The sequence below is a fragment of the Drosophila novamexicana genome, unplaced genomic scaffold (genome assembly GCF_003285875.2).
Source record: "Drosophila novamexicana strain 15010-1031.04,08,12 unplaced genomic scaffold, DnovRS2.1 tig00000644-arrow-pilon, whole genome shotgun sequence".
Classification (NCBI taxonomy): domain Eukaryota; kingdom Metazoa; phylum Arthropoda; class Insecta; order Diptera; family Drosophilidae; genus Drosophila; species Drosophila novamexicana.
Window position 1 is genome coordinate 306,622 of NW_020824814.1, and position 12,054 is coordinate 318,675.

Here is a 12,054-nt window from a genome sequence, read left to right on the forward strand (position 1 = left end):
TGCTGTATTGGCTAACAAACTATTTGATTGACTGGGTCACTGATTGAATGAATTGAAGATTGATTGACTAAGTTTTTGAGAGACTGACTTCCGTATTGACTGACCGATTGGCTCACTGATTGAATGACAGACTGATTGATTAACTGATTAATTGTTTGACTCACTAGTTGATTGACCGACTGATTGCTTGATTAATTTAATGACTGCGCCCCTGATTGATTGAATGACAGACAGACCAAGGTAATGATGGACTGATTACTGACTGACCGACTGATTGATCGACAGAATGATTGATTGACTGAACCACTGCAAAATTTCTCATTAACAGACTGATTGACTGAGTGGCTTACGTACTTCTTTATTGACTGACTTACAAATTGATTGACTGGTTAATCAAATGACTGACTGACTAAGTTAGTGATAGTGCCTGATTGAGCGATTGATTGAAGCACTGATTGGCTCACTGATTCAATGACAGACCGATTGATTCACTTACTGATTGACTGACTGACTGCCGTATTGACTGACTGGCTGACTGACTGATTGGTTGTTTGATGGATTTATTGAATTACTAATTGATTCAACGATTATCAGACTGATTGACTAACTTATGGACTGACTGACTAGTTAATTGATTGATAAGCAACACATATCACAAACTGTAAAAGCTAGAAAGCTGAATTATATGATAAACTATTGTAATCCACACCAAAAGGCGAAATACAAGTGAAAACCCGAGCTGGAACCTAAAACTCGTGCAAAGCTGTGTATTACGAGCTATGTGTATAGAACATTTCTGTGTTCTCATTGCAGTCAATCACACACATTGTGTGTGTTCCAGAATGACTAATACAAGAACTCTGGCTGCACGACACATTTATGGGGAGAGGCAAAAATTGTTTAAAGAATTTTATACAATGTTTATCAACAGCTGGCATCGGGGAAACGAACTGTTCGAATCGAATGTGACGCCATAAAAGTTCGTGTTGTTCTCGAAAGAAAGAAAAACGGAACGGAATATCTGAAATGTCGCCCGCAGTAAAGGAAAAGCCCGAAAAATACCAAAAGCAAATTCGAACTAATCAAAAATCGTTTATTTAACCCATAAATCTGTTTGGAAATTAAACAAGGGACTCAGAAATGGAACCAAACGAAGCGCCAAAGGAAGTTGGCCTCGAACGTGTCTAAAATGTTGAGAACTTATTGTTTTTCGTCTCCTTTGTTGTTGCTGTTGTTGTTGTTTCTGCTGTGGGTTAAACAACAAATTTGCATTGACGTGCGACTCAGCTGCCCCTTTTGGCGCAAGAGACAAAGAGAAATCCAGCAGAGCGAAGAAATAAACAAAAATGCTTCACAGGCAAACCAAATAAATAAAAGAGACAAAAACAGAAACAAAACAAAGTCAAAAAAAAAAACCGAGGGAAAAAAATAATATCAAGATTGCTGCTGCTTGCGGCTGATCAACTGGCAGATACCCTCTATCTCGAACTGAAACCAAATTAATTGCCTCTTGCTCTATTAATCCCAGAGATATGTTAAAAAACCCAATTCGATATTTATCGATTTTTAGAAAATATGCGCGTTAGCGGGAGGAATGAATTGGGAATAGTTAAAAGCATGTTCTTCAATACATATGAAGTTTGTAGCTTCTCTGATCTGTAAAGATACGCTTAAATCAGTGAGAGCTGTAAATCGATATTTATCGATTTTTAGAAAAAGAGCGGGTGAGCTGATAAGAAAGAGATAAATATGTTCTCCGTATCTTTAAGGACAAGCTTTAATACATATATACAAACTAAAAAAAATGATATCATGATCTTTTAAGAATTCCTAAAAACTATAAAGCGATAGTTATCGATTTTAAGAAAATGAGATAGTTATGGGGTAAGGAACGTAGTCTGCGTATCTTAAACGCAAACTTCAATACATATATACAAACTCTAAGATATGACTTCATGATCTTTTAAGAAAGCTGTAAAGCGATATTTATCGATTTTAACTGATCGATAAGTGCAAAATCGTTAACTTGGGAATGTTATCGAAAGGAGCGTTACAAACATTTGCACACTTGCAATATACCCCTTAACTGGCACACCGCCAGCAAGTACAGGGTATAAAAAGAAGAAGCAGCACGATGCCGCGATAAAGTGCACACTGGGCAAGCTGCCAAGGCGGGGGCGGGCGGCAGAGCGAAAGAAAGAGAGAGAGGGAGAGAGAGAGAACCACAAACAGACAACGCAACGTTAAATGACAGCGCGGCGATAAGACGACGCGTCGTGTCGTCAGCAAACCTTCCCCCCCCCCCTCCCTCACTCCCTCTTAGCACCCGCCCTCACCCATCGCTAAGCACAACAAATGATTGCCTCGCTTATCAGTGAAAAGTTGAGGCGTCAGCATTTCAAGATTCCAGTTTAAATGCACGCATATGGGCCAAAGAGATAGCGACTGCTAATAGGGGGCAACCCCCCCCCCCCCCCTCGGATAGGTGCCCGACTGATAAGAAAGTGGGCTTGGGAAAGAACATGGGAAACTCGTGCCCCAAAACGAAAAGCTCACGTTCATTAGCTTGATTTTCCTTTTGGTCTTTCTGTTCCGTCGAGTGTGTGCGATTGAAAAATCTTGTGAAAATAGCCACGAATTTCCCAATGAATAATCCGTAAAAATAAAAAATAAATAAAATGCTACCGTGTGTCGCAATATTTGATTGGATGCTCGTGATCGTGATTTTGATGGCATGTTTTTCGGGCTTTTAATGGCAAGCGGAAGATCATTTCAGTTGAAAGATGTTTAGCAGGAATTCTATAAATATATATAATAGCGAATAAAAGTCTACCCTTTCTATGTAAAGTCACTTTTATGTTATACCTTATAACCAAATTGGACAAGAAGTGGGAAGCTTCTTTTTCGACTATATCTTAACATTACTTGGATCCTAGGAGTTTAACGGGAATTCTAAAAATACTTTAAAGCGAATAATACCCTTTCTGTGTAATGTTGGCTTACATTGAGTTTATACCCTATAATTGGACAAGAGTAAGGTAGCATCGGTTTTTTGAGAGAGTTTAACGGGAATTCTAAAAATACTTTATAGCGAATCAAATGCTACCCTTATCGAGTAATGTGGGCTAATTTTGACTTTATACCCTATATTCAAATTGGACAAGTAGAAGTAAACATATTTTTTGAATATATCTTAGCCAAACTTGGATCTTACGAGCTCTACTTTGCTTTCCACATATTCGACATATCTTATCAACATCGGACTACTATATTATCGAGCTCTATATAATAAGTTGATATGCCAAGGCATGTATTTTCTAGGGTATTTAAAGGTCGACTTCCCACACTTTGTTTTTCATTCCTGTTTTTAAGTTCTTAAAGCTCTAATTACTTAATATCTTTCTGATCTAATCTTTTGTATGATCTCTTTATTATGGACTTTGCGCCATATCTAATCGCATATTCTAATTAATGCCAAGCTTCGATTTTTATTTAATTTTGCCAAACTCTAATCAATTCCAGGTAAAAAGCTAAGCTTCATTTAAATAACATGGCGAGTGTATAAATTAAAAAAACAACAACGCATTCCACCTTTCATTTCTTTTGCTTTGCTTTGCTTCGTTTTTTTTTGGCACTTTGACTCGGCCGCTTTTTTCGCCAGAAACAACAACAACAACAACAGCAACAACAACATTCATTTAACAGAGCTTTCGGCTTGCCGCATTCTTTTGCGCTGAAGCCGGGCACACTGCTGCCGGTTTATGCCATTTCCTTTTGTTATGTATTTTCTTATTGCTTTCTCTGTCGCACAGATTTATGCAATTTGTTGTTCTTCTTCTTGCTGCTGCTGCTGCTGCTGCGCTGCTGCTGCTACCTTGGCTTCTGTTACTGCTATTGAGTTTTTGCCAAGTGGCGAGCGAAGAAGCAGCACGTCTGCCTCTCTCCCTCTCACCCGTTCGCTCTTTGACACTAACACAAAGCTGCATTCAATGTCAGCCTAGGCTGCAACAACAATGTGCGTGCTGTTCGCCATTGTCGACGTCGACGCAGCCCCTGCTGCTGCTGCTGCTGCGGCTGTTGGATGATTCATAAACATGCAAGAACTGGAAAATCAAGTGGAATGCATGCAGCTGCAGCTGCGCGGGTGAGGCGCGACAGCCCAAAACCGCAAACGAAGCGCAGCGCAGCGCAGTCGACGTCAGCTGACACAATGGCTGCTCATTGTGAATGCGCCATGGGGCCGGCTGCCGGGCTGTGCGTGCGTGCGAGCGAGCGAGCGAGAGAGCAAACGTCGTATAAATAAACATGTTCTGTTACTGCTGCTGCAGCTGCTGCTGCTTCTTGCCAAAATAAAAAGGAATCGATTGCGCAGTTATGCAGAGTATCGATTGTTTACATAAATTACTTTGTACTCACCTCGGTATGCTAATCAAGTAGCTGAGCAGGCGACGCAAATCCTCCGGTTTAAGCCGATCCCTGCGCGGCGTTGCCGGAAAGCATAATAACGGCCCGCCGCGCCTGTCGCGTCCGCCAGTCAGAAATACGACGCGCTCCTGCAGCAGCGTCAGCAGATCGCGAGCACGCTGACCATCCATGTTGTTGTTGTTGTTGTTGATGTGTGCGAGGGAGGAGAAGGAGGATGGGGGGGCGGGTAGGGAGCAGCTGTTAAAGCTGAGGCCGAGCTGTTTTTAATAGTCTTTAACTATTGTGAGGGCAGCGCAGCATAACGGAATCGCCTTCAATTTCACTTAATTTGAAATATTTATTATTGTTGTTGTTTTTGTTGTTGTTGTTGCTATTATTAGTGTTACACTTTTGCTTGCTTTGAAGGCTTTCATTGATTTTCGCAAATTTCTCGCTGGCATTTTTCATGGTCAACGCAGCAGCAGCGGCGGCTCTGTGTGTGTGCGTGTGCGTGTATGAGTGGGTGTTTGTTTATGTGTGTGTGTGGGTAGTTTGTTTGGAGAATGAAAAAGGCAGCACAAGACAAAAATTAGGCAAGTTTACAAACGGTCACACTCAACGTGCAGCATATTAATTACATTTTAAGCAAATTTTATCATATGGGCAACATTCGACCCCTACAACACACACACACGAACACACGCATGCACAGACAGATAGGGCGACACACACATATACATGCGACAGGAGCCACCCCCACCAAATAGCGGGTAAATGTTAAATGTCATAAATCAACTCGACGGCGCGTCACGCAACGGCCGCATAAAACATAAACGCGGATATATATATGTAAGTATACACACACACACACACACGCGCGCACACATATGCGCTTATTCTTATTTTTAAAACACAAGCTGGTGGCAGAGGGGGGCGACGACACAAACAAATCTGATTTTTTTTTTGTTTTTTTTTGCAGCTGCACAACCCGCGCAAAGTTTAATAATTTTTAATGCCTGCTCGCGTCGCTTTTAATTGCCATTTACAATATGTGTTTTTGGTTTTATGTAGCATCAAACGCAATGAACTCCATCAACATCACATCATCAGCGCCCAGCGGCCGCAGCAGCACATCTTTTCACAGAGTTTCGTTTCAATTCGTTTGAGATATTCTGCGTCTTGTCTGGTCGCCCTCTCTTTTCCACCTTCTACCACTTCTTCGTCTTCTTCTGCTTCTTCACTCAACCACAAACGCTTCTGGGATACAAATTGATTTTTTTCACTCGTTGACGAAGCGTTTGTTCTGAATGCACACACACATTACCATTGCACGCGCGTTTGCATTGTTTCATTGTCGGCGACACTGTGCACATTCACATAATTTTTGTTTACACTGGGCGTTTTTGTTTAAACAATTTGCGGAGCAACAAAATTTTGCGAAATTTATGCGCCTTCGCTCGCTTTGTTGTTGCACTGTTAATGATGTTGGCTGCTCATGTTAAACTCAAAATGGCAATGTAACTGCGCAAACAGTGTGACCAGCCTGGCGTAGCGCTTAAATAGCTAGAGCATACATAAAATGTGGTATTGGTCATTTTTTAGGCTACCAGCTGCTTGCAACAGCTGTTTTCGACAAGCTGGCAACACTGCAACCATAATAAATTTGCCATAAGCGTTTTATAATTTCTATATATTTTTTTGTTTTCTTCTTAAAACCACTATAAATTGCAAAAATTCTGCGCAAAATCAAAGCGGCACTCCAACGTAAAAAGCCCCGACTAAAAGAAAAGCCAGCACAGCAACAGGCACAGCCGGAGACGAAGCACAGCTGTCACCAGGACGACGCCCGGAAAAAGGAGCCCGCCGCCGCCAACAGCTCCAGCTGCCAAATGGATAGCCAACTGAATCGCATGATTAATCAGTCGCTGCGTCATCCGCTCAGCGGCCAGCTCAGCAAGTACACGAATGTGATGAAGGGTATGTCACGCTCTCTCTCTCTCGGCCCTGGCCCTGGCTTCAGATGCTTCCTTTTAACAGCTGCTACTTCATTTGCATCCACAAAAAGTAACTGGTTCAACTCTCTTGCAGGCTGGCAGTACCGCTGGTTCACGGTGGACGCCAAGACGGGCTTTCTCAGCTACTATCTGTGCGATTCGTCGTCGGTGGGCGAGGATATTGCGCCATCGCCGCATGTCCTGGCCAGCACGCCGCGCGGCCAGGTGCAGCTGGCCGGCGCCGTCGTCTATCCGAGCGATGAGGATTCACGGACATTCTCCATAGCCTGCGCCTCCGGCGATACGGTCAAGCTGCGTGCGAACGATGCACGAGCGCGCCAGGAATGGGTCGACGGACTGCGCGCCGTGGTCGAGAGCCATACGAAGGCCATGGACATAAGCAATTCGTCGCCGTTGCCGCCGCGCGAGCTGCTGGCCGCCTCCGATGCGATGGTCTCGGCGCGCCAGGCGCTCTTCCTCACCGAGCAGTGGTAGGTCCAGCTTACACACACTTCCTTTGTTTGCTCCTTGATAATTGTTTCTCCTGCAGCAATGCTTCGCTGGCGCGTGCCATTGAGAATATCGACTGTGCTTCCTTTTCGCCCACGGATCCGGATCTGTTGCTGCTCAAGGCCATCTCCACGGCCAGCACCCAGTGCCTGCATCAGTGTCTCAGTCTCCTCCAGCGCCATCAGGAGATCAATCAGCCCTCGGGCGAGCTGACGCCACCGAGCATGGGGCTGGCTCTTCAATAGCAGTTGCTACTTTAGCTCAGCTAAGCATTTCATGAAATCAAAGCAATAAATTCGCCTTGTTCTATGTGTCTGTCTGTGTGTGCGTATATGTCTGTGTGTGTGTGTGTGTGTGTATGCTAAGCAAATACTGTAAATACTGTTTGATTCCATTTAATTGCCTTGACAAAATACAAGAGCGCAAAATTAGCCGCTTCTTTTTCTCGTTTGAATTTTAGCGGGTTTTATAAAATACCCACAAAAAATACTAAAAATACCAACTGCTAGCTAAATCAATCACATCAAATTGGTTTTTTTTTCGAACTTTAAAAACTTATATATATATAAATAATAATAAATACCAAAAATACTAACTGTATTTTCTGTACTAAATAAAAGATTTCCCATTCAACTTGATGGGATTACATTTTTCTCTTGACATGAATTTCGACCCAAAAATATGTGTTCAGATTTAAATGCCAGATTATTTAAGAGGGAAACCCATGAACAAAAAACCAATCCTCATGAAAATCGGTTGATTTTTGGCCGAGTTGTGGAGGTGGGAAATTTCGGCCCATGTCCTTTTACGAATCCTAGGGGGAAGATTTCGACATGAATTTCGACCAAAAAATGTGTGTTCAGATTTAAATGCCAGATTATTTTAGAGGGAAAACCATGAATAAAAAGCCAATCCTCATGAAAATCGGTTGATTTTTGGCCGAGTTATGGAGGTGGGAAATTTCGACCCATGTCTATATACGAATCCTAGGGGTAAGATTTTGACATGAATTTCGATCCAAAAATGTGTTGTCAGATTTAAATGCCAGATTATTTTAGAGGGAAAATCATGATTAAAAAGCCAATCCTCATGAAAATCGGTTGATTTTTGCCGAGTTATGGAGGTGGGAAATTTCGCCCCATGTCTATATACGAATCCTAGGGGTAAGATTCTGACATAAATTTCGACCCAAAATTGTGTGTTCAGATTTAAATGCCAGATTTTTTTAGAGGGAAAATCATGATTAAAAAGCCAATCCTCATGAAAATCGGTTGATTTTTGGCCGAGTTATGGAGGTGGGAAATTTCGCCCCATGTCTATATACGAATCCTAGGGGTAAGATTTTGACATGAATTTCGACCCAAAAATGTGTGTTCAGATTTAAATGCCAGATTTTTTTAGAGGGAAAATCATGAATAAAAAGCCAATCCTCATGAAAATCGGTTGATTTTTGGCCGAGTTATGGAGGTGGGAAATTTCGACCCATGTCTATATACGAATCCTAGGGGTAAGATTCTGACATAAATTTCGACCCAAAAATGTGTTGTCAGATTTAAATGTCAGATTATTTTAGAGGGAAAACCATGAATAAAAAACCAATCCTCATGAAAATTGGTTGATTTTTGGCCGAGTTATGGAGGTAGAAAATTTTGACCTATGTCAATATACGATTCCTAGGGGTAAGATTTTGACATGAATTTCGACCCAAAAATGTGTGTTCAGATTTAAATGCCAGATTATTTTAGAGGGAAAACAATGAATAAAAAGCCAATCCTCATGAAAATCGGTTGATTTTTGGCCGAGTTATGGGTTGGGAAATTTCGGCCCATGTTCCATTACGAATCCTAGGGTAAGATTTTGACATGAATTTCGACCAAAAAATATGTGTTCAGATTTAAATGCCAGATTATTTTAGAGGGAAAACAATGAATAAAAAGCCAATCCTCATGAAAATCGGTTGATTTTTGGCCGAGCTATGGAGGTGGGAAATTTCGACCCATGTCAATATACGATTCCTAGGGGTAAGATTTTGACATGAATTTCGACCCAAAAATGTGTGTTCAGATTTAAATGCCAGATTATTTTAGAGGGAAAATCATGAATAAAAAGCCAATCCTCATGAAAATCGGTTGATTTTTGGCCGAGTTATGGAGGTAGAAAATTTTGACCTATGTCAATATACGATTCCTAGGGGTAAGATTTTGACATGAATTTCGACCCAAAAATGTGTTGTCAAATTTAAATGCCAGATTATTTTAGAGGGAAAACCATGAATAAAAAGCCAATCCTCATGAAAATCGGTTGATTTTTGGCCGAGTTATGGGTTGGGAAATTTCGGCCCATGTCCCATTACGAATCCTAGGGTAAGATTTTGACATGAATTTCGACCAAAAAATATGTGTTCAGATTTAAATGCCAGATTATTTTAGAGGGAAAACCATGAATAAAAAACCAATCCTCATGAAAATCGGTTGAGTTTTGGCCGAGTTATGGAGGTCGGAAATTTCGACCCATGTCAATATACGATTCCTAGGGGTAAGATTTTGACATGAATTTCGACCCAAAAATGTGTGTTCAGATTTAAATGCCAGATTTTTTTAGAGGGAAAATCATGATTAAAAAGCCAATCCTCATGAAAATCGGTTGATTTTTGGCCGAGTTATGGAGGTGGGAAATTTCGACCCATGTCAATATACGATTCCTAGGGGTAAGATTTTGACATGAATTTCGACCCAAAAATGTGTTGTCAGATTTAAATGCCAGATTATTTTAGAGGGAAAACCATGAACGAAAAACCAATCTTGGTGAAAATCGGTTGATTTTTGGCCGAGTTATGGAGGTGGGAAATTTCGCCCCATGTCTATATACGAATCCTAGGGGTAAGATTTTGACATGAATTTCGACCCAAAAATGTGTGTTCAGATTTAAATGCCAGATTATTTTAGAGGGAAAACAATGAACAAAAATCCAATCCTCATGAAAATCGGTTGATTTTTGGCCGAGTTATGGGTTGGGAAATTTCGGCCCATGTCCCATTACGAATCCTAGGGTAAGATTTTGACATGAATTTCGACCCAAAAATGTGTTGTCAGATTTAAATGCCAGATTATTTTAGAGGGAAAATCATCAACAAAAAGCCAATCCTCATGAAAATCGGTTGATTTTTGGCCGAGTTATGGAGGTCGGAAATTTCGACCCATGTCAATATACGATTCCTAGGGGTAAGATTTTGACATGAATTTCGACCCAAAAATGTGTTGTCAGATTTAAATGCCAGAATCTTTTAGAGGGAAAACCATGAATAAAAAGCCAATCCTCATGAAAATCGGTTGATTTTTGGCCGAGTTATGGGTTGGGAAATTTCGGCCCATGTCCCATTACGAATCCTAGGGTAAGATTTTGACATGAATTTCGACCCAAAAATATGTGTTCAGATTTAAATGCCAGATTATTTTAGAGGGAAAACAATGAATAAAAAGCCAATCCTCATGAAAATCGGTTGATTTTTGGCCGAGCTATGGAGGTGGGAAATTTCGACCCATGTCAATATACGATTCCTAGGGGTAAGATTTTGACATGAATTTCGACCCAAAAATGTGTGTTCAGATTTAAATGCCAGATTATTTTAGAGGGAAAATCATGAATAAAAAGCCAATCCTCATGAAAATCGGTTGATTTTTGGCCGAGTTATGGAGGTAGAAAATTTTGACCTATGTCAATATACGATTCCTAGGGGTAAGATTTTGACATGAATTTCGACCCAAAAATGTGTTGTCAAATTTAAATGCCAGATTATTTTAGAGGGAAAACCATGAATAAAAAGCCAATCCTCATGAAAATCGGTTGATTTTTGGCCGAGTTATGGGTTGGGAAATTTCGGCCCATGTCCCATTACGAATCCTAGGGTAAGATTTTGACATGAATTTCGACCAAAAAATATGTGTTCAGATTTAAATGCCAGATTATTTTAGAGGGAAAACCATGAATAAAAAACCAATCCTCATGAAAATCGGTTGAGTTTTGGCCGAGTTATGGAGGTCGGAAATTTCGACCCATGTCAATATACGATTCCTAGGGGTAAGATTTTGACATGAATTTCGACCCAAAAATGTGTGTTCAGATTTAAATGCCAGATTTTTTTAGAGGGAAAATCATGATTAAAAAGCCAATCCTCATGAAAATCGGTTGATTTTTGGCCGAGTTATGGAGGTAGAAAATTTTGACCTATGTCAATATACGATTCCTAGGGGTAAGATTTTGACATGAATTTCGACCCAAAAATGTGTTGTCAAATTTAAATGCCAGATTATTTTAGAGGGAAAACCATGAATAAAAAGCCAATCCTCATGAAAATCGGTTGATTTTTGGCCGAGTTATGGGTTGGGAAATTTCGGCCCATGTCCCATTACGAATCCTAGGGTAAGATTTTGACATGAATTTCGACCAAAAAATATGTGTTCAGATTTAAATGCCAGATTATTTTAGAGGGAAAACCATGAATAAAAAACCAATCCTCATGAAAATCGGTTGAGTTTTGGCCGAGTTATGGAGGTCGGAAATTTCGACCCATGTCAATATACGATTCCTAGGGGTAAGATTTTGACATGAATTTCGACCCAAAAATGTGTGTTCAGATTTAAATGCCAGATTTTTTTAGAGGGAAAATCATGATTAAAAAGCCAATCCTCATGAAAATCGGTTGATTTTTGGCCGAGTTATGGAGGTGGGAAATTTCGACCCATGTCAATATACGATTCCTAGGGGTAAGATTTTGACATGAATTTCGACCCAAAAATGTGTTGTCAGATTTAAATGCCAGATTATTTTAGAGGGAAAACCATGAACGAAAAACCAATCTTGGTGAAAATCGGTTGATTTTTGGCCGAGTTATGGAGGTGGGAAATTTCGCCCCATGTCTATATACGAATCCTAGGGGTAAGATTTTGACATGAATTTCGACCCAAAAATGTGTGTTCAGATTTAAATGCCAGATTATTTTAGAGGGAAAACAATGAACAAAAATCCAATCCTCATGAAAATCGGTTGATTTTTGGCCGAGTTATGGGTTGGGAAATTTCGGCCCATGTCCCATTACGAATCCTAGGGTAAGATTTTGACATGAATTTCGACCCAAAAATGTGTTGTC

At 40.6% G+C, this 12,054-nt stretch overlaps 2 protein-coding genes across 2 annotated transcripts in view; one reads left to right on the top strand and one right to left on the bottom strand.

The window, feature by feature from the left end:
* LOC115762604 (triple functional domain protein) overlaps positions 1-5,883 on the bottom strand; it is a 61,632-nt gene extending 55,749 nt beyond the window's left edge. Inside the window, exons 1-2 of the mRNA XM_030704897.1 lie at positions 5,729-5,883; positions 4,417-4,897 (exon numbers count right to left, since the gene is read on the bottom strand). Of these exons, the coding sequence (XP_030560757.1) occupies positions 4,417-4,595 (179 nt within the window). The 5' untranslated portion in view covers positions 4,596-4,897; positions 5,729-5,883. The remainder of the gene's footprint in view (positions 1-4,416; positions 4,898-5,728) is intronic.
* A 247-nt stretch (positions 5,884-6,130) lies between these two features.
* On the top strand, positions 6,131-7,475 carry LOC115762614 (oxysterol-binding protein-related protein 11). Its single transcript, XM_030704912.1, has 3 exons — positions 6,131-6,381; positions 6,493-6,889; positions 6,949-7,475. Exons 1-3 carry the CDS (start codon positions 6,294-6,296, stop codon positions 7,151-7,153), a joined length of 690 nt encoding a protein of 229 aa, XP_030560772.1. The 5' UTR covers positions 6,131-6,293; the 3' UTR covers positions 7,154-7,475.
* The last annotated feature ends 4,579 nt before the right edge of the window (positions 7,476-12,054 follow it).

Bases quoted from the DNA above. Each gene is read 5' to 3' on its own strand.
- LOC115762614 (XM_030704912.1), top strand. From the start codon at position 6,294: ATGGATAGCCAACTGAATCGCATGATTAATCAGTCGCTGCGTCATCCG. The intron at 6,382-6,492 runs GTATGTCACGCT...ACTCTCTTGCAG, and splicing joins GTACACGAATGTGATGAAGG to GCTGGCAGTACCGCTGGTTC. The intron at 6,890-6,948 runs GTAGGTCCAGCT...TTTCTCCTGCAG, and splicing joins CTCTTCCTCACCGAGCAGTG to CAATGCTTCGCTGGCGCGTG.